Source organism: Chiloscyllium plagiosum, unplaced genomic scaffold, assembly GCF_037043375.1.
Source record: "Chiloscyllium plagiosum isolate Xiang-an unplaced genomic scaffold, Cpla_swu_hap1 HiC_scaffold_12, whole genome shotgun sequence".
Lineage (NCBI taxonomy): Eukaryota > Metazoa > Chordata > Chondrichthyes > Orectolobiformes > Hemiscylliidae > Chiloscyllium > Chiloscyllium plagiosum.
In genome coordinates, this window is record NW_028270150.1 from 86,987,896 (window position 1) to 87,014,414 (window position 26,519).

At 41.6% G+C, this 26,519-nt stretch overlaps 1 protein-coding gene across 5 annotated transcripts in view; it reads right to left on the minus strand.

Moving 5' to 3' along the window:
• Window positions 1–9,048: 9,048 nt before the first annotated feature.
• LOC122554951 (histone-lysine N-methyltransferase SETDB2) overlaps window positions 9,049–26,519 on the minus strand; it is a 100,351-nt gene continuing 82,880 nt past the window's right edge. For all 5 annotated transcript variants that reach the window (XM_087993010.1, XM_087993007.1, XM_087993009.1 and 2 more), the window contains 3 exons: window positions 16,240–16,514; window positions 13,497–13,585; window positions 9,049–10,993 (listed from right to left, as the gene is read on the minus strand). In XM_087993010.1, the coding sequence (XP_087849136.1) occupies window positions 10,876–10,993; window positions 13,497–13,585; window positions 16,240–16,514 (482 nt within the window). In that variant the 3' untranslated portion in view covers window positions 9,049–10,875. The remainder of the gene's footprint in view (window positions 10,994–13,496; window positions 13,586–16,239; window positions 16,515–26,519) is intronic.

Sequence of the window (26,519 nt, forward strand, 5' to 3'; positions counted from 1 at the left end):
TCTTGAGAAGATACGACCAGGTCGAGGGAGAGAGTACTGATGTGATCGATCCTTTCAGGATCTGGACAGCAAATGACAGGTCAGGGTAACCCTGAGGGTCGATGCCAGTGGGAACATCCTCCACCCACCCTCCAGCTTTGCCATCAGAGGAAGCAGAGGTTACCTGACATACGCAGGGCAGCCAAAAGTGTGCCGAACCTGCGGGAGATCAGGCCACATGGCGGCGGATTGCAAGGTAACCGTCTGCCAAAATTGCAAGCAGGAAGGCCACCTGACCAAGGAATGTAAGGAGGCCAAGAACTGTAATCTGTGCGGAGAGGCGGGCCACATGTACAAGGCCTGTCCAAGACGAGGGGCCGCCACCTACGCACAGATGGCCGGAGGTGGCAACACGAGCCGTGGACCGCCCAAGACCAGCAAGGTACCACAAAACAGCACGGGAACGGTGTCTGGAGGCAACCAGAAGGGCGGGCTGTAGCGGAGCAGACGGCAGACAGCGGGGAGGTGCAGCAGCCGATCCAAGCTCCTGCAAGACAGACAGAGGAAATGGAAGAGAAGGGATCAAAGGAGGTAGAGGATTGGATTACTGTGAAAAGCAGGAAGAGGAAACCTCCCAAAGCAACCCAGCGAGGGGGGAAGCGACATCTACACAAGCGACATCTACACGTCCTCTTCCGACGGTGAGGACGGGCGCAAGGAGGGTCGTCACCAGAGGAAGAGACAGAGCGCCGTGGAGAAAAAGGAGGGCAGCACCGCCCAAGCAGGAAAAGATGATCCCTCTGAGGGGACGGGTAAAGGCCTCCCCCCACCCAGTGAGAGCCAAGAGGTACCCACTGGCCCACAGCTCCAGGTAACTGGGAGCAGCGGTCCTGTGACAGCCCCGCTGTCAGATGGAGAACTGAACTATGCGGACCCTGGGCCCGACCCGAAGACACCAGAGCGGGGAAATGGCTTCAGCGTGGAGCCGGACAGCTACCTCAGCCCTGGGAGGGTCCAGCAGTTTGCCGTCACCACGGGGATGCACACAGCTACCCCAGAGGGGTAAGACCAGCAGCAAATGGACACTGTTAACCTTGTAAACTGTTAAAATGGGGTTAAAAACTGCCAGGATCAATGTGCGTAGCATTAAATCGGCTATGTGATGTGTTTCTACGATGGCCTTCCTGGCCAATGTTAAAGCCGACGTCTTGTTTCTGCAGGAGTGTGGGATACCGTACCTCAGCAGCTACAGGAGATGGTCGAGCTTGTCAGTTTGGTCGGGGGGCAACGATAGCCGTGCCTCTGGCCTGGGTATCCTGTTGAGAGGAGGCAACTTCACCATCTCCGAGATTAAGGAGGTGGTGGGCGGGCGCCTCCTCGTCGCCGACATCATGTACAGGAATGCTCCCCTGAGACTGATTAATGTGTACGCCCCAGTAGGTAAGAGTGAACGGTTGGCCGTCCTGCAGCAGCTTCCACTGTTGCTGGCTACGTCCAGGCTGGTCATTCTGGCCGGAGACTTCAACTGTATCATTGATGCAGATGGACGATCCGGCGGGGGGGGAGACAGTAAACTGGACGCCACGTCCAGAGCCCTGATGGACACAGTAAAAGATGCCAAGCTGCACGACGTCTTCAGCACCCCTGCAGACGGAGCGCAGCGTAGATACACCTGGTCACGGGCAGACGGGTCTATCCACTCAAGGATAGATTACCTGTTTGTGTCACGAACACTCTCGGTCAGATCCACCGACGTCAAGCCGGTGTTCTTCTCTGACCACTGCCTCCTGCTGGCCGACTGTCACCTACAGGATGAGCAGCGGGCTAGTAAGGGAACGTGGAAGCTGAACACAAAGCTGTTGACCCCGGGAAACATTGAGGAGCTCAAGAGGGACTACGCAGGTTGGAGAACCGTGAAGCCCCTCTTTGAGTCCCCAGCGGACTGGTGGGAAGCAGTAAAAGGGAACATCAAGAGGTTCTTCATCCTCAAAGGTGTTCAGGAGGCGAGAGAGACACGGGGAAAACTGTCCCAGCTCCAGGAAAGTATGCAGAACCTGCTCCTGCTGCAGACGATGGGGGTGGATGTCATGGAGGACCTCAAGGAGGTGAAGGGCCAGCAAGCCTCATTCTTTGCTTCGGAAGCCTCCAAGATAATCTTCCGGTCCAGGGTCCGCTCGGTGGAGCAGGACGAGATGTGCTCACGTTTCTTCTTCCAGAAGATGCACAAAGAGAGCTCTGTGCTCAGCAGCCTGAAGGAAGAAGATGGCTCGCTAATGTCATCTCAGGCTGATGTCATGAGGATCAGTCAATCCTTCTATGCCAGTCTGTATGACACGAAGCCGACTGACAGCACGGCCTCCCAGTCATTCCTGTCTTCTATCACGGAGGTCTTAGACGACAGAACACGGGAGAGGCTGGACCAGCCTCTATCTCTGGACGAGCTGACCAAGGCCCTCGAGTCCTTCGAAAAGAATAAAACTCCCGGAAGCGACGGCTTACCGGTCGAGCTCTATTCTGCTCTGTGGGACTTGATTGGCCAGGACCTGCTGGAGGTGTATGTCAGTATGCTTCGGGCAGGTACCATGAGAGAATCCATGAGGAAAGGCATCAACACCCTCATCTACAAGCGGAAGGGGGAGAGGGAGGAACTCAAAAATTGGAGACCAATCTCACTATTGAACGTGGATTACAAAATTCTGTCAAAGGTAATCGCCAACCGGGTCAGGTCTGCTCTAGGGTCGGTGATTCACCCTGACCAAACCTGTGCTGTGTCGGGCAGGAAGATCGCTGAGAGTCTCGCGCTCCTCAGGGATACGATCGCCTACGTGCAGGACAGAGGGTTGGACACCTGCCTGATCAGCCTGGACCAGGAGAAAGCCTTTGACAGGATATCACACAGGTATATGAGAGATGTTCTCTCCAAAATGGGCTTTGGGGAGGGAATCTGCAATTGGATCAGACTGCTCCACACCAACATTGTCAGTGCAGTCTCAATCAATGGGTGGGAATCAGATAACTTCCCAGTCAGATCTGGAGTCAGGCAGGGCTGCCCTCTCTCTCCTGCCTTGTTTGTGTGCTGCATAGAGCCATTTGCCGAGTTCATCAGGAAGGATGCGAGCCTGAGAGGGTGACTATTCCTGGCAGCGGGGGCCTGCAGGTTAAGGCCTCCCTGTACATGGATGACGTCGCCGTTTTCTGCTCGGATCCGCTGTCCGTGCACAGACTCATGTGCATATGTGACCAGTTCGAACGGGCCTCGGGGGCCAAGGTAAACCGAGGCAAGAGCGAGGCCATGCTCTTCGGGAACTGGGCCGACCAATCCTCGATCCCCTTCACCGTCAGGACCGACCACCTGAAGGTGCTGGGTATTTGGTTCGGGGGGGCTAGGGCGTGCGCCAAGTCTTGGGAGGAGCGTATCAGCAAAGTGAGGCAGAAACTGGGCAGATGGACGCTACGGTCACTCTCCATCGCGGGAAAAAACCTGGTCATCAGGTGTGAGGCACTGTCATTGCTATTATACGTGGCACAGGTCTGGCCTATTCCCAGAACCTGTGCCACTGCAGTCACTCGGGCCATATTCCAGTTCATATGGAGTTCAAAGATGGACCGGGTCCGAAGGGACTCGCTGTACAAAGATCTGGGCAATGGGGGAAAAAATACACCCAATGCCACCCTCACCCTGATGGCCACCTTTGTGTGTGGCTGCATCAAGCTGTGCGTGGATCCCCGGTACGCAAACACCAAGTGTCACTACGTACTGAGGTTCTACCTGTCCCCGGTGTTGCAAAGGATGGGCCTGGCCTCGCTGCCACGGAACGCTCCGAGTAGTTGGACCGTTCCGTATCACCTGTCCTTCGTGGAGAAGTTTATGAAGAAAAACACCTTTGACCACAAGTCCATCAGGAAGTGGACAGCACGTAGTGTCCTTGAGACCCTTCGGGAAAAGGAGAGGGCGGATCCTATCGAGCGGTTCCCTGAGCAGACTGTCAAAGCCATTTGGCAGAATGCCTCATCGCCAGAACTTTCCAACAAGCACCAAGACATGGCTTGGCTGGTGGTGAGAAGGGCTCTGCCTGTGAGATCCTTTATACACGCCCGGACTCTCAGCCGCACCGCACGCTGCCCTCGAAGTGGCTGCGGGGGGGACGAGACTGTCACACACCTCCTTCTGGAATGTGCCTATGCAGAGGAAGTCTGGAGAGGAATGCAGTGGTGTTTGTCGAGGTTCGTCCCGAGCAGCACCGTGACGCGGGACTCCGTGCTCTACGGCCTGTTCCCCAGGACGCACACCGAGACGAACATCAACTGTGCCTGGAGGATCATCAACTCGGTAAAGGACGCTCTCTGGGTGGTCCGAAACCTGCTGATCTTCCAGCTGAAGGAGTTGACCCCGACTGAGTGTTGCAGACCGGCACATTCCAAGGTCCAGGACTACGTGTTGAGGGATGCGCTGAAGCTTGGGGCGGCTGCCGCCAAGGCGCGGTGGGGAAAGACCACTGTGTAAAGTCTGCCTGCCTAACAAAGAACAGGGGGCTCATGCAGTCATTTGGGCTCTGCTGACGCCTCAGCTAATTATATGGGCATATGATTGAAAAATGTACAGACCTATATAAAAATGATAAATTCTGATCGCTGTATGTACATGTTTACATATGTATGGCATGACCAACTGTACAGACCAAATTATTTTATGAATAAAATATATTTTTGAAATAAAAAAAAATCAGAGAAACTAAACACATATTGGATGATAACATTACATAAGCACTTCGAATTTTGTCTACAACTGTAACTCAAAGCTTCCAGATGCCTATCATTTTAATTCTCTGCTCCAATCTTGCTCTGACCTTTCAGTCCTTGCCAAACAGCCATTCCTTTCTCATTAGGTATCAATGGGGACTGTTAGTGGCTAACTGATAGTTAACTACCAACAGTCCCCATTAATAGTTATTCATCCTCCTAGCCAGATTGTTGGCAATTACTTTGTCTGTCCAATTGTTCATCTCTCTCTTTGGGCTCTATCCCTCACCTATCGTTTACAATACTCCTTAACACCTCAATCATCTATCTGCTGCATATAAATCAACACTTTCCTAGCCACCAGCGCTTCTGAGGGTCATGCAGCATGAAAAGTTAACTCTGATTTCTCTCCACAGATGCTGCCAGACCTGCTGAGTTTTGCCAGCAACTTTTGTTTCTGATTTACAGCATCTGCAGTTCTTTCAGTTTTTATTCCTCTCTCATTGCTAGTTTCAAGTTTATTTTCCTAATACAACCTTAGTTTCAGGCCTTGGTTTCATATAATCTCTCATTAAAGTTTGAAGTAAGCTTGAGGACCAGCACCTCATTTTCCAATTAAGCTTTTTAAGTTCTCAGTTTTAGATCATGACTTCTGCCTGACGCATACTTTTGGATGGTAGCAGTTTTTCCTGATTGCGTTTTTCCACAAGCACTTTCTATTCCAGACACATCTTTTGTTTTTCTTTTGTCTCATTATCAACATCTTTCACTGCAAACCATTATCTTTTTGGTCATTTGCTTTCCAGCACAAAGACCTTCAAATTTTATTATTTTCCTCCCGTCCATTTGACAACTCCTTACCCAAATATACATTCACCTGCCTGCCTGCCAACCATATCCCCATTCACTCTTATCTATTCAAAAAGATTGGAAATTTAAATTTATCATTCAGCAACCAGTACCATAAAAAGGATTGTGTGCCTCCTTTCCTCCTGGCTCTACTGACACAATTCCCCAGGGAATGCTGCACTGATCTTTGACGGTCGGGATGCAAAAGATTCCAGAAAACGTATGTTGCAGCATCAGGCCAGGCACACTTTTGTACAGTGGCAATCTGCTCAATATTGGTTTGAATCTTCCCAACAATTGTGCTCAGTCAAATTATGTTTAACCTCAACATATCCATCATTTTAATCTTAAACTACTATAAGGGGCAGCATGGTGGCTCAGTGCCTTACAGCACCAGGGACCCAGGTTCAATTCCAGCCTCAGGCAACTGTGTGGAGTTTGCACAATCTCCCATGTCTGCGTGGGTTTCCTTCGGGTGTTCTGGTATCTTCCCACAGTCCAAGGATGCGCAGTCAGGTGAATTGGCTGTGCTAAATTGCCCATAGTGTTAGATGCATTCGTCAGAGGGAAATGGATCTGGGTGCGTTACTCTTCAGAGGATCAGTTTGGACTTGTTGGGCTGAAGGGCCTGTTTCCACACTGTAGGGGATCTGATCTAAAAGTTCATACATTCAGACTAACATTTGGTTACACCACATGTGAACATTCCATCATATGTGCTTCTCTTATTCAATCTTAGAATCTCTACAGTGTGGAAACAGGCCATTTGGCCCAACAAGTCCACACTGACCCTCCAAAGAGTCTCCAACCCAGACCCATTCCACTACCCCATTTTTCATGAACGATGCACCTACCTTACACATCCATGAACATTATGGGCAATTTAGCATGGCCAATTCACCTAACCTGTACATCTTTGGATTATGGAAGGAAATTAGAGCACCCAGAGGAGAATGTGCAAACACCACACAGTCGGCAGAGGTTGGAATTGAACAGGAGTCCCTGGCACTGTTAGGCAGCAGTGCTAACCACGGAGCCATCATGCCATTCCTTATATCCTCATTCTATTTTGAAGAATCTCAAAATCATGGAGTGCAACCTCCACCGCATGCCTTCCTCCTTTAATCATAAAGCTTCAAATATCAAATTTAAAACCATAAGACTTAGGAATGGAAGTAAGGCCATTTGGCCCAGAGTCCACTCCCCCATTTAATCATGGATGATGGGCACATCAACTCCACTTATCCACACTCTCCCCGCAGCCCTTAATTCCTTGTAAGATCAAGAATTTGTCAATCTCTGCCTTGAGACATTTAACATCCCAGTCTCCACTGCGCTCCATGACAATGAATGCCACAAGCCCACCATTCTCTGTCTCCTCATTTCCATTCTAAATTGAACCCTTCTAATTCTAAGGCTGTGCCCATGGGTCCTGGTCTCCTTGCCTAATGGAAACAAATTCCCAGGGTCCATCCTTTGTAAGCCATGTATTATCTTGTAAGTTTCTATCAGATCTCCCCTCAACCTTCTAAATTCTAATTAATACAATCCCAGGATCCTCAGCTGTTCATCCTATGTTAAGCCTACCATTTCAGGGATTATCTGGGTGAATCTCCACTGGACACGCTCCAGTGCCAGTATATCCTTCCTGTGGTGAGGGGCCCAAAATTGGACACAGTATTCTAAATGGGCCCAACGAGAGCTTTATAAAGTCTCAGAAGCACATCACTTATATATCCCAACCCTCGAGATGAATGTAATGTTGTCATTTGCTTTCTTAATCAAGGACTCAATCTACAAGTTAACCTTTAGAGAATTCTGGACTAGCACTCCCAGATCCCTTTGTATTTTGGCTGTATTCTTTCTTCCAAAGTGTAAGACCGCGCATTTGCTCACATTGAATTTCATCAGCCATTTTCTGGACTACTCTCCCCTCCCCACCTCCTCAGTATTAGCAGCTGTCCAGTTAACTTCATATCATCGGCGAACTTCACTAGAATGCCCCCAGTCCCCTCATCCAGATCATTAATATATAAAGTGAACAGCTGCAGCCCCAACACTGAACCATGTGGGACACCACTTGTCACCAGCTGCCATTCTGAAAAAGAACCTTTTATCCCAACACTCTGCCTTCTGTCAGACAGCCAATTCTCAATCCGTGCCAGTAGCTCACCTCAAACACCGCGGGCCCTCACCTTACTCAGCAGTCTCCGTGAGGCACCTTATCAAAGGTCTTTTGGAAGTTTAGGTAGATAACATCCACTGAGTTTTCCTGGTCTAACCTACTTGATACCTCTTCAAAGAATTCTAACAGGTTTGTCAGGCATGACCTCACCTTACTAAACCACGCTGACTTGTTCTAATCTGACCCTGCACTTCCACGAATTTAGAAATCTCCTCCTTAACGATGGATTCCAGAATTTTACCCAACAATCGAGGTTAGGCTAATCGGCATATAATTTTCCATCTTTTGTCTTGATCCTTTCTTGAACAAGAGGGTTACAACAGCGATTTTCCAATCATCTGGGACTTTCCCTGACTCCAGTGGCTTTTAAAAGATGACAACCAACACCTCTGCTATTTCTTCAGCCACCTTCCTCAGAACGCTAGGAAGTAGTCCATCTGGGCCAGGAGATTTATCGGTTTTGAGACCTTTTAGCTTTTCTAGTACTTTCTGTTTTGTAATGGCTACCATACTCAATTCTGCCCCGGACTCTCCTTAATTGATATTACTCATGTCTTCCACTGTGAAGACTGACGCAAAGTACTCATTAAGTTCTTCAGCTATTTTCTTATCTCCCAGCACTAGCCTTCCTGCATCAATTTCGAGCGGTCCGATGTCTACTTTTGCCTCTCATTTGTTTCTTATGTTTTGAAAGAAACTTTTACTATAATTTCTAATATTACTGGCTAGCCTACCTTCATATTTGATCCTCTCCTTCCTTATTTCTCTCTTTGTTGTCCTCTGTTTGTTTTGTAGTCTTCCCAATCTTCTGATTTCCCAGTGCTCTAGGCCACTTTATAGGCTCTCTCTTTTTCCTTTGATACCTACAATGGTCAATTTAGCATAATCAATTCACCTAACCTGCACATCTTTGGACTGTGGGAGGAAACCAGGGCAAAGCCATGTAGACACAGGGAGAAAGTGTAAACTCGCACAGACAATTGCCCAAGGATGGAATCAAACCCAGGTCCCTGGTGCTGTGAAGCAGTATTGCTAACCACCGAGCCACGGTGTCACCCTAAATTTGGTATCACTTTGTCACTCAGCATTCTCTTACCCTGTTTTATAACAAAACGAATCAGTGAAGAGAAAAGACCACGCAGGCTATTGAAAGTCATCCCCGGAGTCTATGTACGTTCCTGTTATATGCAACTGGAGTGCATATTCAACTTTACTTGATGCCTTCCCAGTTGGTAAGGTTGTTGTGCTCTTAAATAAAAACACCAAAACATAATACTATTGAGTTTTTTTTAAAAAAAAAAAGATGCTATATTAAATTGACACTTTAATTTGGACACCAAACCACAAACATTAAAGGATAATTCTGAAAATAGAAAATTACATATATAACCTTGGTATTTTGCATTTCATTACAATACAAAACAAAGAGTCAGCCCAGAAGTAATCTTTTTGACAATCATCCTGACATAATGCAAAAATATCAAATAAAATGCAAATGTACTAGATGTAAGTTTGGTCACTGAGCTGGAAGGTTCATTTCCATACATTTCGTCACTCTACTACGTAACATCTTCAGTGGGCCTCCAGGCCAAGCACTGTTGATAATTCCTGCTTTCTATTTATATGTTTCAGTTTCTTTGGGTTGGTTATGTCATTTCCTGTGGTGATGTCATTTCCTGTTCTTTTTCTAGGGGGTAGTAGATGGGGTCTAACTCAATGTGTTTGTTGATAGAGTTCCAATTGGAGTGCCATGCTTCTAGGAATTCTTGTGCATGTTTCTGCTTGGCCCGGAGGCCCACTGAAGATGTTACCTAGTAGGTTGATGAAATGTCTGGAAATGAACCTTCCAGCTCAGTGAGCAAACCTACATCTAGAACGTCAACCTGAGCTACAAATCTTCTCAAAACTTGCTAATGCAAGTGTACATTTTATACCTAGTACTCAGTAATCTGATCAGTGAAAACCAGCAACAGAAAATTAACTTCTACTTTTACAAAAACATATTTACATTTTTAATTGGATAAAACCTTCATTGAAGGTCTTCCATCTGTAACATTCAAACATTGCCATTGTATAGATATATATTTCAACTCATGTTTAGATTTGCCACAGTCAACACTAAAGCAATCAATCAGTCTGCAGAACATGACAATCATCATCAGGTGCATTTGTTACTTCAAGGTGAAGCTTTGCAAGCTTTTCTTCTGTGTTACATGCTGCTGACTGAAAGTCACAAGGAATCTTAAACAAATGGGAGATAGAGCAGCAACAGATATTCTCAAAATGCTCCTATGCATATAGGTAGGAAAGGTTTGTACCCCACCAAAGCAACTGCAGAAGACATGAACTAATTTTGGACAGAATATATATATAATGTTCTTCTGAAACCTGCAACCTCAATTGCATTACGGCTTTCTGTCAACAATGCAAGGACAAAGAATTTGTATCTGATTCAATGCTCTCGATTTTATGAAAGAATTACTTTATCAACCATCTTCTTTCCTTTCCTGAGTGACCAATGTCTATGAAAACCCTTTGAAGATTATCACTAGGTTACTTGACTGTAGTTTTGAAGCCTTGGTGCATGATGAGGGAAGTAATCATGCAATTCTCAACCAGTCTTTATATGCATGCATTTACCAGCATGAATCATTAATTAAAACTGGAACTGGAAGCATCATTCAAGCTTTCCTCTTCAGATTTTGTGAGAGATTGTGATGTTGTAAAATCCAAGATCATATCTTGCTGCAAATCTGGGATCTTCAGGTATGTGTTACTAAGTCCGCAGAAAAATTTCACCTTACTGTGTACTGCCCATAAATTCAAGGCAATGATAAGATGATCATTTCAATCAATTTTAGTATTTGTATTGCAAGAAATGTTTGTAAAACCAGATAAAAAGCTTATAAATTTCAAAAGGCACAAAATTATTATTTGTCTAACACAAATTTGAAAGCTCAAAAAATGGGAGTTGGAGAACCATATTAATTTAGATTTAATGTAAAAGATTTTATTCTCATTTCAGTACCAATAAATGGTAATATCTTTGCTGATAAGAGGTAGAGACTCAGATCTGCATTTTTCAACCATATAATAATGGATTTTGGAACTTGTTACAAGTATTACACTATACTTTCTTTGCAATTGGTAGATCCACAAAGACATGGAATTTCTTCTTCAGGCATGCTTCCTGTGGAGTACCTGTAGTCCCATGTCAACTCTGATCCTGCTTTGATATACCTAATACAAAAATACACATATGATAAGGAACATTAAGGAATACCTTGGACCTCCTTGTTAAAGTAGGCTTCAAATCCATTGTGAATTTCCATAATACTGAGGTAGAACACATGGTTAAATATAGCACAACAATCAACCTTTTCATAATATCATTAAATATCAATATCAGGAAGGCATCTTAGTTACTAAATTAAGCCCATGTTTAAAAATCACTTTAGGCAAAGAATCAATCCATTTGGAATCACAGACTCATTATAGTACTGAAAGAAACCATTCAACCCATTGTGTCCCCATGTCTTGTCTCTGCAAGAGTTGGTCACACACTTTACTATATTCTCTCTTCAAGCAGTTATCAAATTCGGTTTTGAAAGTCATGATTGAATCTGCCTTCATTATACTAGCAGCTCGTGCATTTCAGATCCGAACCACTAACTGAGTATAAAGGTCTTCTCTAATGTCAGCATTTGTTCTTGTGTCAACTCCTTTAAATTGCTGTACTCTGGTTCTCAGTATGAATAGTTTCTCTATCAATTCCGTTTAAATCATGCATGACTTTTGACTGCTTCCATTAAATGAATCCCAACTTAACCTTCTCTTTCTGTGAAGAGCACAGCTGGAACCCTCCCACCCCGCAATCTGTCTATATGACTAAATTTCTTAATCCTCTGAGCCATTCTCATAATAGTTAAACAAAATCAAAATACTGTTGATCTTTGAAATCTGATGTAAAATCAGAAATCGCTTCACAAACCAACATCTGTGGAGAGAGATAGAGTTAACATTTGGAGATCAGTATTACTCCTGTCTGGAAAAAGATGACTTTGGACTTGAAACATTAACTCTGTTTTTTCAAAGTTAGGTGTAGCTCTCTGTTAATCTGTGATGAGTGCATGTTTGGGTGTACGTGTGGAGAGAAGGGTGTGTAAAATATATTGCAATATCATACGCAGAACACTCAGGCTTACAATGGGCGAAATTGGGAGTTTCACTCATGTTTTTATCTATGAGCACATCAATAAATTTTAATATTTATCAGTTTATCTCCTGTAGACTATTTCAAAGAGATTTATCTGTTGCAGTATTGGTATGACAATGAGTTGTTATTTCTCTTGAAATGATTTGAGTGGGAATAGTTACTAGGATAGGACAATCACTCCAGAGTCTTGACAGCAGTTCAGGGCACCACAGCTTAGGAAGCATGTCATGGCATTGGATAAAGTGCAGCATACATTTACCAGAATGATAAGTAGGGTCCATGGATTAAGTTAGGAGGAGTAGTTACACAAATTAAGGTTATATTCTTTAGAATTTAGAAGGCTATGGGGTGATTTGGTCAAAGCTTTCAAGATGTCACAGATGAAAGACCAGGTAGAAAAAGTGGAGCAATTTCCAGCAGTTAGAGTGTTCAAAAAGAGTAAAAAGTCTAAAAAGAGTTAAAATTTCACGAACAAAATTCAGAAACACACTGCACAAAGGGAGTTAATTAATGCCTACTAAACAGTTCCATCAGCATACCTGTTGATGACTGATATTAATATTACCCATTTTAACAGAACTCAACCGAAAAGGTTCAAAATCTAAGGTTCAATACGCAATGTCATTTGGAAATTGCTGCATGTAAACTGCAGTTCTCTCTCTCAGACAGACAGCTTCATTTGATCACTCTCAATGCAAGCAGCTAGTCAACCTAACTGATGTCTTTTCAATAAAAAATTTCAAATGCATTATACTGTAACTTCATTCAGAAATAAAGTGACACATGCAACCATCACCTCAAATTCTTGTCTCTTCCTCTTGTTCCATGATTGGCACCCCTATTTCCAGCTGCTAAGTCCCTAAATTAGGGCTCCCACATTGGGAGATGGGACCCCAAAAAAAATCATAGGCTAAAGTTTTGGAGATGCAATCTCAGAGGAAACATTGGTTGCTGAGGAGCTCCAGCAAGCTCCCTTGGTTCTTCCAGTCTTCTCCCCCAACTCTCAGTTCTCCAAGGAATCGCAACCGTTTTCAAGCCTTGAAATGAGGTGCAGTGGGAAAACTTTGAAAAGCACTGCAGTTTCCTCCCTAGATCCCTCCACACCTCTCCCCCTTTAAGGCATACTTAAAATCTGTTTGACACAACATTTGGTCACCTGTTTTAATATCTTTGTGACTCAGTGTTAACTTTGGTTTGATTATGCTACTGTGAAGCATCTGGTGATTTTCTTTTTTCCCCAATGCCTAAAGTACTGTGTAAAATCAAGTTGACATTATAAATTCAGTATCGGAAGTCGAGACTAACACTGTCCCCAGACTACCTCAATTTGATTTGACTGATCAAAGGTAGAACATTAAATGACTGAACTGGTTTTGCAGATTATCACTTACTGAAAAAAACATGAGTCATTATAAAAAATGCAAATATGCACGATAAAATGGAACCAATGATTAAATTTTATTTGAAATGCTATCAACAATATTCACTGAACAAATATTGTGATTTTACCTGTTAATACTCACTTACCTGTTAGTGAAAAAAGCAACCCACGGCAAATTCTTGTCATGTGTATCTACAAAAACACTTTGTACCATAAGGTTTGGATCACAGCTATGCTATAAACAAACAGATTGTGGAAGAATCAGATCATTATGCAAAAGCCAAGGAAAACAAATGTGCAAGGAGCAGAAGTACTTCCAATGACAATTACTTTATTCATTCCTGTCCCGACAAGTTTAAAAATCAAAATCAAAATACGCTAGCCTAGAATTTGGATGGGGTGGCTTGGGGTTGGGAAAAATGCAAGGAACAATTAATGGTCTCGAACGGTAAGGTCTGAGGCGCACCTGCTATTGGGCTAGATAAGACCATAAAACCATAAAACATAGGAGCAGAAATTAGGACATTCAGCCCCTGAAGTCCGCTCTGCAATTCAATCATGGCTGATAAGTTTCTCAATCCCATTCTCCTGCTTTCTCCCTGTAACCCTTGATTCCCTTTACAATCAAGAACCTATCTATCTCAGTCTTAAATATACTCAATGACCTGGCCTCCACAGCCTTCTCTGGCAATAATTTCCGTAGATTCACAGCTCTCTGGCCAAAGAATGTTCTCCTTATCTCTGTTCTAAAAGGTCTTCATTTTACTCTAAAGCTCTGTCCTCAGGTCTAGCCTCTTCTACCAATGGAAATATCTTTCCAACATCTACTCTGTCCAGGCCATTCAGTATTCTGTATGTTTCAATTAGATTCCCACTCATTCTTCTGAACTCCATCAAGTATAAACCCAGAGTCCTCAAACATTCCTCATCCGTTAAGCTTTACATTCATGAGCCTCCTCCAAACATGTGCCAGGGCCAGTACATTCTTCTCAAGATATGGGGCCCAAACGTGCACACAATACTCCAAATATGGTCTGACCAGAGCCTTATAAAGCCGCAGAAGTATATCCCTGCTTTTATATTCAAGACCTCTCAAAATAAATGCTATCATTGCATTTGCCTTCCTAACTATTGACTCAGCTGCAAGTTTACCTTGTGGGAATCCTAGACCAGAACACCCAAGTCTCTTTGCACTTCAGATTTCTGAATTTTCTCTCCATTTAGAAAATAGTCCATGCCTCTATTCTTCCTACCAAAGTGCATGACCTCACAATTTCTCACATTGTACTCCATCTACCACTTCTTTGGCCACTCTCCAAACCTGTCCAAATGCTTCTGCAGCCTCTCTGCCTCCCGTCCCTCTACCTATCGTTGTATTGTCTGTAAATTTAGCCGGAGTGCCATCAGTTCCTTCATCTAGATTGTTAATGTATAAAGTGAAAAGTTGTGGTCCAAAACCTGAGCCTTGCGGAACATTATTTGTCACCATCCTTAGAAGGATCCATTCATCACTGCTCTCTCCTTTCTGCGAGACAGCCAAGCTTCTATCTATCCTAGCACCTTGCTTCTGACACCACGGGCCCTTATCTTACTCTAACAGGCAACTTTCCAGCAACTGCTAAGATCCTGAGCTAAGTGAAGACAACAGGATGGTGGCAGCAGCAGTTGTTGGAGTTGATGGTTAAGTGGTTACTGCACGACCAAGGATCACACACCAAAACCTCTAAACCATGACCTTTTTAAAGAACTTTACATTTGACGAGTATACTTTTGCTTAACTGGAAACTATTATTTCATATTGCTCAATGAGGCCCCCAATTTGCATATCCATAAATTTGCTATAATCTACTCATGCTTCAGTTCATCTGTAGCTGAAACCTTCAACCACATCTTGATTATCTTCAGAGTTGACTATTTCAACACACTCCTGAAAGATTTTACATTTTCTTTTCTACATAAACATGAGAAAATACAAAACCCTGCTCCCTGTATCTTTAGTCATAATGAGTTATCAACATCTATCAGGCTAACCTGACTGCAGTTAAACAATACTTCATTTTAAAATTCTTATCTTTGTTTTCAAAGTCTTAAATGGTTGTGCTCCTCCCTATCCTGGAATCTCTTCCAGTTCAGCAATCGTCAGAGACACTTACGCTCTACTCTAGTACTTTGAGTAGTCCTGATTTAAAATAATTCCACCATTAGTTGCGATTTCTGCAGCAATTTGACTCAGAATCCCTATAGTGCAAAAGGCGGCCATTTGGCCCAGTGATCTACATGACCCTCCAAATAGCATCCCATCCCAGATCCAGTTCTCCACCGTATCCCTGTAACCCCACAATTACTGTGACTAACCCACCTACCATGCACATCCTTGAAAACTATGGGTCAATTTAGCATGGCCAATCCACTTAACCTGTGCATCTTTGAACTGTGGAAGGAAACTAGAAGAACTGGAGGAAACCCACACAGGGAGGATGTGCAAACTCCACACAGTTACCCAAGACTGGAAACAAACCAGCTCTGTGAGGCAGCATTGCTAACCACTGGACTCACACTCGCTAAGTTCTCAAATCCCTTCCATAGCTCTACCTCACTTTTATCTTGAAAGTGATTCTTTAAAACCAACCTCTTGGTTATTTGCCTGAAAATCTCTATATTTGGTTAAGTGTCAAAATTTGCTTTATGATGTTCCTGTGAAGGACATTGGGCAACTTCATTCAGTTAAAGGCGATACATAAGTATAAGTTGCTGTTGTTTACTCACAATGCCTTAATCTGATTTTGGCAGTCAACTGAAATTTGAGCAATTGCACAGAATATTTAACTGGTATTATTGTGGAACAGTTTCCAATTCATGAAAATCTCTTAGATCAGTTAGTTTACTTACGTTAATAAATCGGCCTATGTTTCCTTCTTTTGTAGCATCCAAAAAATAACAGGAATCCCCTTGCTCATTAGCATTACACATACTTTGTAATTTTGAAGCCTGTTCTTTGTGATGGTTATTCTGAATCAATGTGTCTTGTACATTTGCCTTTTTCTTGTTTGATTCATTTTCCTGTTCAGATGATCTTTTACATGCTAGACTCTCAAAATCTTTTTCACCCAAGCGAATAGAGTAATTTATTCCATAACCAGCACGGCTTCTATTGTCCAAGCCTCCTATAAAATTGCCAAACATAATGAAGTTGTCACACATTCATATAGTAATGTTATCCTCATGTTAAATAAAGCATTACTCAGGAAATGTTCGATTGAGTGTGCATTGGTGAACCACTGACCTCAGTCAAAGCAGAACAGTCTAGTTTGTTCTTATTACCCTTCTTTCCATGAGTTTGATACAACTGAGTGGCTTGCTAGTCAAGTTCAGAAAACAGTTCAGTTAAATCACATACACTGAAATTATGGGCAAGGATAGCAGTTTCCTTCCCTAAAATGATATCAGTAAATCAATTAGGTTTTCACAACCTGATAGCTTTGCAGTCCCAACTGATAGTAGTTTTTTATTCAGACTTTATTTGATTTTTTTTCCACAAATTCAAAATCATAAGTCTCAAGGTTATCAGTCTAGGCGTGTGGATTACCAATCTAGCAACAACTGATCATTAGATACACTGTCACAGTAAGAAACTGAAATGTTCATCAAAACCTTATGGAAGATCCTGTGTATGTTGTACAGAATAGCTTACTTTCAGAAAATGTAGAACACAGCGTTCCAAATATTAGTCCTTAGTTGAGGGGATGTGGTTAAAGATTACAATTAACAAGAATGCAGAGAGACTCTATGCTGAGGCTTATTGATAGTAGCAGTTGTGCTAATGTCAGACAAGAATGATACAGATAAAATAGTGAATGTAGAAATATAGGAACAGTAGTAGGCTAGTCAACCCTTTTAGTTTGTACCATAAACCATGTAACTCTATATACCTTCCTTTGGTCCATATCTCTTAATACCTTTGATTCTACTTCCACTGCTATTTGTTAGAGTCATACAGCATGAAAACAGACCCTTCGGTCAACCTCATCATGCTGACCAAGTTTCCCAAACTAAATTAGTCCCATTTTCCTGCATTTGGCCTATCTTGCCTGTCTCATTCTTGTCTGACATTGGTACAACTGCTATTGTCAATAAGCTGCAGCACTGAGTCTCTGCATTCTTGTTGATTGTAATCTTTAACCACATCCACTCAACTGAGAATTACTTCTTGGTACTCTGCATTCTATGCTTGTAAATCTTTTCTGAACCCGATCCAATTTAATAACATCCTTCCTATAGCAGGTTGACCAGAACTTTACACAGTACTCCAAAATATGGCTTCAGCAACATCCTATACAACCATAACATGATGTCCTAATTCCTATACTCAATGGCAAGCATGCTAAATGTCTTCTTAACCACCCTTTTGAGGGTTCCAAATATTCACTACCCTTCTGCGTATGGATATGTTTCCTAACATCTCTCCTGAACGGTCTGGCCCTAATTTTCAGACTCTATCCTCTAGTTCCAGAATTCCCAACCAATGGAAATAGTTTATCTTTATCGACCCTCTCTTTTCCTCTTAATGTCTTGAGAATTCAATCAGATCCCCCCTTAACCTTCTAAATGCTAGAGAAAACAGGCCTAATTTATATAGTTACTCCTCATAATTTTAACCCCTGAAGTTCAGATTTCATTCTTGTAAACCTACGTTGTACTCCCTTCAAGGCCAATATATCCTTCCTAAGGTATGATGCCCAGATCTGTTCACAGTAGTCCAAGAGGCTCTAACCAGGGATTTCTAACTTTTGCATTCTTGTACCCTAGTCATCCAGATTTAAAGGTCAGCATTCCATTGGCTTTCTTCGTTATTTTCTTTATCTGTTTGTGGCATTTTAAAGATCTATGCACCTGAACCCCCAAGTCTCTTTAGACATCCACTGTAGTCAACTTCATACCATCTAGAAAGTAGCCTGACCTATGCAGTTTTCAGACCAAAATGGAAAACTGCACACTCACTTATGTCCATTTGCCACAGTTTTGCCCATTCACATTGTCTAATTAAAATCCCTTTGTTACTTTACGTTATCATCTATACTGTCAACAATGCTGCCTAACTTCGTATCATCAGCAAATTTGGATACGTGACTTTCTAAGCTGTTATGGAAGTTGTTAATAAATATCTGTAATTAAAAGGACAGCATGGTGGCTCAGTGGTTAGCACTGCTGCCTCACAGCATCAGGGACACAGGCTTGATTCCAGCCTCGGGCAACTGTCTATGTGGAGTTTACACGTTCTCCCCGTATCTGTGTGGGTTTACTCCGGGAGCTCCGGTTTCCTCCCACAATCCAAAGATGTGCAGGTTAGGTGAATTGGTCATGCTAAATTATCTATAGTGCTGAGGGATGTGTAGGATAGGTGCATTAGGTTAGGGGAATGGGGCTGGGTGAGTTGCTCTTTGGAGGGTTGGTGTGGACTTGTTGGGCCGAATGGCCTGTTCCCACACTGTTGGAATTCTATGATTCTAAATAATGTGAATAATTGAGGCCCTAACCCAAAAAGACTCTTGTAGGACACTACTGATCACATCCTGCAAATCTAAGTACCTTTTGAGAGACAATACGCTCCACTAAGCTGACATCTAAATTTTACTAAGTATGCTTGGTGCTGCTCCAGGCATGTTCTCCTACATGCTTCATCGAACAAAGGTTGATACCCCAATCTTATAGGGATGAATGGCAGTGTTGAGGATTTACTGGGCCATGAACTTACAAATCATGGGTGAAAACAATATTGCTCCTGATGGTGACCCACAGCTCAGTTTCAAGTTGATAGATGTATTGGAAATCCTTCCTATTTAACAAGTGAATCAAGGGTTAACAGAAAAGGGTGTGAAAGTCAAAGTGAGGAGTGTCGGATCAGCCACGGTTCTACTGAATGGTGCAGCAGGTTTGAGGGTCCAAACTGCTTTCTCCACTGATTGTCAGGGATGTTGCTCAGAAAAAAATGCAGCTTGATATTGCTGTTCATGCTAATTTTTTGAATAATCATATATATGTAGCTTGTTTTTTTACCATTTGTGTAATAAACTGGTTTTCTTTTATTGAAGGACATGGCAGACTTACCTTAATACCTTCAGTGACTAACTAAACTTTGAAAATTAAACTTATGACCTATCAAACCATATTTCACACTGGGATCTGACTTGTCCAGGTTTACTGTTGTCTAGCATCAGAAAGTGGGGGCTTGTAAGGGAAAGTAATTCATTGAATTTAAGAGGGATCCGTGGATCAATATAAAAGAAATTGGAGGATATGGAAATTCTGGACATAAAACTCAAGAGTGGTCATGAAGTTCATTTTATGGATTGCAATGACAAGACGACTTTGTATGGAGTGGAAGGCAGTCCTATGAAATATTTGAGCTAAACAGAGAGAGTTAGCAGGTAACTTCAAGGTAGAAATAAAGTCAGGATTTTCTCAGAATGTTAAAAGGGATTACCCAACATTTAGAATTAAAAGGAAGGAATCCTGAAGCTGATATGTTGCCTCAATAATTAGCTACGTTTCACTTAGAAATGCAAAGAACTTTCACTAGAGAAAGAAAAAAATGAAAAAAAAAATAACTGGAAGAAAAGGATGGGAGAGAAATGGAAATGGAAATAGAATTAAATGAAAAAAAAAATGGAAATGGAATTTTTAAAAAATTTAATTTCAGTGTGGAGGGGGGAGTTAGATAACATTAAAGCAAAAAACAAAAGTCAGTGGCTCAGAAGATGATTCTGATTCCAATAAAGGAGGTTGGTTTAACTAAAAATCTATGCATAGTGGCTAAATTTAAAGTAGATGCAGTCGAAAGAAATTTCACCTCATTTGAAAAGGTAGCTGGGAAAATGAAGTGGTCAAAATATGTTTGGACGTTAATGTTATAAAGTGTTTTAACAGAAAAAGTTATAAAATGTGTACACCAATTTATCAGAAGAACAATCTAAGTCCATCAAATGGTTTACAAAAACAATACTCAATGTTTGTGGGCTTGTCTCTAAACCTCATCAATTAAAATGTAGAACTACAACAAAGAAACCTAATAAAAATTTGCAAGATAAAAAAATGTCATGGGATCAATGGTTTCAATCACTTAAGTTAGAAACAAAGCTTTCAAAATATAAGATTAGATTAGATTACTTACAGTGTGGAAACATGCCCTTCGGCCCAACAAGTCCACACCGACCCGCCGAAGCGCAACCCACCCATACCCCTACATTTACCCTTTTAACCTAACACTACAGGCAATTTAGCATGGCCAATTCACCTGACCCGCACATCTTTGTGACTGTGGGAGGAAACCGGAGCACCCAGAGGAAACCCACGCAGACACGGGGAGAATGTGCAAACTCCACACAGTCAGTCGCCTGAGTCAGGAATTGAACCCGGGTCTCTGGCGCTGTGACGCAGCAGTGCTAACCACTGTGCCACCGTGCCGCCCACGGGAAGTCATAATTATGAATAAGGGAAGTCATAATTATGAAAGAATTCCACAACTCAATTCTACAGAATCTCAAACACTCCAAGAAGCATGGTATTCATCCTCAGACTCCACCACAAACACATTGTCCTGGATCTGACATACAAACTGCTGCAATGAAAAACAGGAACCGGCACCAACCAGAAACAGCTCAAACAGAACCACATAAAATCAAAACAGAACAGTATAGCAGTGCTTCACAGGAGGCAACACAGCACTGATAATGTCACCTAGAAAGAGCATGAAATGTCTGCCACCAAACCTATCAGCTCAGCAAACAGACCAACAATGAACCTCAAACATTGTTTAGATAAGTATCAAGTGTCAAACATCCAAGGAGAGAGATTCACATGATATCTCACACAGAATCAAACGTCAGGAAATAGTTAAGTAGAACATTTGCAGATGCAAGCTTTAGGCAATATACAAAAGGACAAAATAATAAAGAAATCTAGAACTTTAAAAGTGCTTCCATTGTAATGAGAGTGAACACACTAAAACCAATTGCTTGATGTCAAATGTGAGACCAACTGCAATTGGCAATGTCTAAGAAATCCTCAAAACACTACATCAGGAAAGGGCACGGGTATTAAAATTGGAGCTATCATTCCCTTTCAACCTTCAAAGAGACAGATGACTCAAAACAGTCAAAACAATTTTTGAGAGTTGATAAGAAGAGTCAGACTATTGAAGGTTCTGAGTATTTCAGTTCAAATGGAGTAGTATTTCCTTCTTCTATCCACAGAGTTAAATAACTAAAGGTATTGAGAGACACTGGAGCAAATCATAATTTGGAGATGCCGGTGTTGGACTGGGGTGTACAAAGTTACAAATCACACAACAGCTTGGAACAAATCAATTGCTGATGTTGATTGATACAATTTCTCTTCCAGACGGAAGCTAGTGTGCTTCCAACTAAACCCGTTGGACTATAACCTGCTGTTGTGAAATTTTTAACTTTGTACACCACAGTCCAACACCGGGATCTCCAAATCATGTCCTCCAGACGGATTTGTGAAGGAGAAATGTTTCATTGGAGGTATACTTGGAAATTACAAACTGGACCCAATATAAAGAGTGATCAAATAAATACAGAATTTGTGGTAAGAGTAGTGTAACAGATCCCTTTAGAAGGAATAGATTTTATCTTGTCAAATTACACGGTTGATTCAAAAATCAGCCTCACTGAGGTGGTGTAACAAGGAACTACTAGTGGAGATCAAAGCAACAGAGAATCGTGAGCAGAAAAGTATTGTATTGTTTCTTGCCAGTTTTGTGACTAAATCTTCCAATCCATTGACTCCTCTTCTTCCTGTCTGAATCTATGACAAGGGGAGATGATGTGAAAATGTAGTTATCTGATACAATTTAAGTAAAGTTAAATGTAAAGGATAAAGGAAAGAAAAACAAGGCTGACATGCTTAGTCCACCTTATTTAGTAGAAAAGTAATAAGCCAATCCTGAATTAAGTTCTTCCACAAAGCCTGCTCAAAAAGTAAACCAGAACCAATATACAAGTAAAATTTGGTCACTCTTAGTTCTGAAAAAGTGTCCAGTGTATCTCAGGTTTCTTCAGAAAATTCTCAGAAATTGGTATTACAGGTAAAGCTAACTGTTCCACACTGCTACTATGCAGAGCGAACAGATATGATTTTCAACACAAATAAGATGCTGTCATCCTGCTGTGGCTGAAAAGGAGCACTCAAGCTAAGTATTCCCAAAACATGGGGAATCAAACAAGATGAAAAGCTTCAACAAAACATTGAAGGATAGTCAGACCAAAAATGTATACTTTAATTCCTTAAGTACTAATATTTAATATAAAACATTAATTAATTGCAACATTTACTTCTTATTTCATTTAACTTAACTGCTTTAACTTAGTTCATTTAACTGCACTTTACCTCCCTTTACTTTATCCATATTTAACCCTAACTCTTACTTTTAGTTTGGCTTAAATCAAATTGAATCCAATTCGAGTCAAGTGACCAACTTTGTCTCTGTGCAGTCTCGCCTCATGGTTCTTTGTCTTCTCTGAAATTAACTTCAGCGCACGTGCTTTTCTGACGTGATTTGGGAGTCTTCTGAAAAACATCCTTTGTTCTGTTAACCTATCTGAAATGTGATCCATTTCAGAAAGACCTCTGGCACTCAGTCAATGGATTAATCAAAGCCTGATCATGTTGTTTATCCCAGCCAACGAAATTTAGTGTAAACATTTAAGAGTTGTTTACCAGTAAGTCAAAGAAGTGATATTCCAAACTCCATATAAAGTAGTAGTGGTGCCATAGTGCAGACTGCTATGACACTGACCTTATTTGGTCAACACAGGAAACTACAGGTGACAGCAGTTCATGGCTGTAGCTTTTACTGAAATCAGATTTTAAACTAGTTTGTGTAATACCTTGACCAATCACAGTTAATCTGCCTGGTTTCAAATTTAAACAAAGCATGGAAGTTAATCATTATCATGAACTGATGCATGCTCCATGGCAATGCCTCTATCACAGCCCACATTGTCTTCCAATGCAACATTGTTGTTGGTTTTCCCTTAAATTGGAATACTTGTGGTGTGTGCAAGATGAAAAGCTTCAACAAAACATTGAAGGATAGTCAGACCAAAAATGTATTCATAAATGGTAAAAAGAGAAAAAGTAAAAATCAGAATAATTCAAAAATTAATCAGAAATTTAAATCCACAAGTTGATGCTCCAGTAATCAGGTTAGATCATTTAGAGGCACTTCAAAAGTTTAGATGGAATATGAGAATCTTTGAAAACAATCTTTGAAAACAACTCCTGAATTGATTTGTGTAAGTAATCAAGGAAATCCATCTCTTTGGCTATGTATCATTAGTGTAAACATAGCAACTTGGAGTAGGAGAAGCTAATGCAAGGGATGCATTACCTCTAAAACACATCTGTATAGATTAAACCCAGAAAAGCAACCTCAAATGAGAGAAGAGATTAAGTTCATGATGAATAATGACATTATTGAACCAAGTCATAGATTACAGTGCAAGACTAAGTTGTACCGAGAGAAGCAAAACGTGCCAAAGATAAATGCCAAATCCTGTGGTGAATCAGCACAAAAGGAATTTACTAGTTCAGAAGTTCATTCCAAATTTCAACGCTGTAGTGGCAAAAATCAAATTTGTCCAATTTATTTGGGCCATACTATGAAACAAGGCAAAGTTACATCTAGTGAAGCAAGAAATTTGAATGGACAGAAAGAAAAGTCAGTGTCTTTGACAATTTGAAAACTGTGCGAATAACAACATGGAATTCAGCAGCACTGAATAACGGGAAGTCATTTAAATTGACTGTTGATGTCAGCATCATTGGTATTGGTGCAGAGCTAATAATAAAGGACACAGTAAGTATCAAATGGGCAGTCAGCTATTTTTCCAGGAAACTAAATAGGTAAAATATTTGACAATGAAAAAAGAAACACTGAGTCCAATGTTGAGTTCACATCAACTTGTTGAGTACACATGTAACAAATCTCGAGAAACGATTATTTACATGGTCCACAACCTTTTTTCCAGTTAAGAGATTCCATTGTCGTTCTATTTCCCCAGCCCCGTATCAGTTGAAGCTTTAACTTTCACAGTATGGTTTTAACTTCTCCAGCTTTATTCCGGGCCCTGGACAGAGAGAGAACGATTGACCATGTGCACAAAGACATGAGTTCTCGGTCTTCTCTTGAACAGCAGATTCTTAAGGAATTATATAGTCACATACAGGGAGTAGCATCCAAAAAAGGTAACATCCAGGTTGATTGGGTAACCGTTGCAATCAGCGAGCATCAACTGTAAAGATTTAAGCCATCTGGCATTACACAATGGATGCTTTTTTACCCCGTTAACCCACTACCGTTGCCTCCAGCACCTCATTGTTTACTGCAAGTTCTTACCTGGTCAAAGTCATGCTAGCTGAGCCTTTGTCACACAATCCAAAACTTAACTCTTCCCCTAACGGCTCATACGTTATATGCACTTTCTCACCATGACAAAAAACTGCTTCAATAGTCAAAAACCATTTAAGTTAAAATTATTCACATACAAGGCAAAGGCTATATTATAGCAGATGCTTTCTTGAGCGTAAATATCAATTAAAAACTAATCCAATACTCAAACTGACTTGTGCAGAATATGATTGTTATGAAAATACCACTAGCTGGGAACCTAATAAGTTGATTGCCTGCAGAGTATGAATTATTCTTTAGAGATTTGAAATATCAGTTTTCCCTCCCATTTTCAACTTTTCTTCCTCTGTTTCTTCGCTTCTCATCCTTTCTTTCTGTCCCTCCCTTTATTTGTTACTATATAGAAAGGCATCACCCAAAATTAGATACTAGACTTGTTAAATTATGAAATTTTGATACTAGGATTGTCAAATTATGAAATTTTGACTACTTTCAGTTTGTCATATTTAAAGTTCTTTGAACAGAGGGAAATTAATTTTTTGTGAATAATGAAAATGCTGAAAAGCATTTAGAGAAATGTCAGAGAATAAAGAACACCGAGGATAAATGAACCCAGTAACCTATATGGTGTTGGTTTAACCCGAGGATCACCATGTCTCAGATGACAGTGAGGTTGAGATGGAGGATTCTGAGTAACCAAGATGGAGGATGGGAAAAAAAATTGAGGCTGTAACAGCTGCTCCTTTTTTGAAGTATTTTCGGTGTTGGAGGTGATTTCCTCGAATTCCAGGAGCAGAAATTACTATTTTATGCGCTATTGCATTGTTTTGGAACTTTGGGGGGAAAAAAGTCAAAACAATTGCACTTTTAAAGAAAGGAGAAAAACAGACAAAAGGCAGTGAGCACATGGTTAGTGAGGGAGAAAGAGAAAGAAACATATACTGTTAACTGACACAACAGTGAATCTGCATAACTACTGCTTTTGCTATTTGAGTTCATGTATCTCTGGACACCAGAGTACATCTCAGCAAAATTAACAAACAGAGAAATTCACAGTTGACATTGGAGGAACCTGTGGAGAGCGAACAGATAAGTGCTTTCTAACATGTAACCTTGCTGTAAGTCTACAGTAGGGAGTACAGTGGGTTCTTTCTTGATTTCATGTTTTATTAAAATCTGTCTCTTGATCAAATTTTAGAAATATAAACCATAAGTATTAAGTTAGCCTGGAGCACTGTTTTTTAGAGCAATACGACTGTGCTATTTTCTGGGTGTGTAGATTGTGAAGGAGCAAAGATGACCTTTAGTAGAGTGATATGCTCTTCCTGTCAAATGTGGGAGTTAGGGACAGTTTCTATGTTACTGATGATTATGTCTGCAGGAAGAATCTATGGTTGGGAATCCTATCAGATTGCATGGATCGATTGGCGTGACAATTAGATGAAATGAGGAATTTACAAAAGCTAGGGGATGTGATGGATGGCAGTTATAGGAAGGGAGAAAAGCCACTGTTACAGTCAGGTAGATGGGTTAACTCCAGGCAAGGTAGGCGGGGTAGGCAGGTACTGCAGGAGTCTCCTGTGGCTATCCACATTTCAAACAAGTATACTGTTTTGGAAAATATAGGGGGTGATGGACTGTCAGGGGAATGTAGCACGAACAACCAAGTTTCTGATATCGAGGCTGGCTCAAATGTAATGAGGGGTACGTTGGGTTCCAAGCAATCGATTGTGATAGG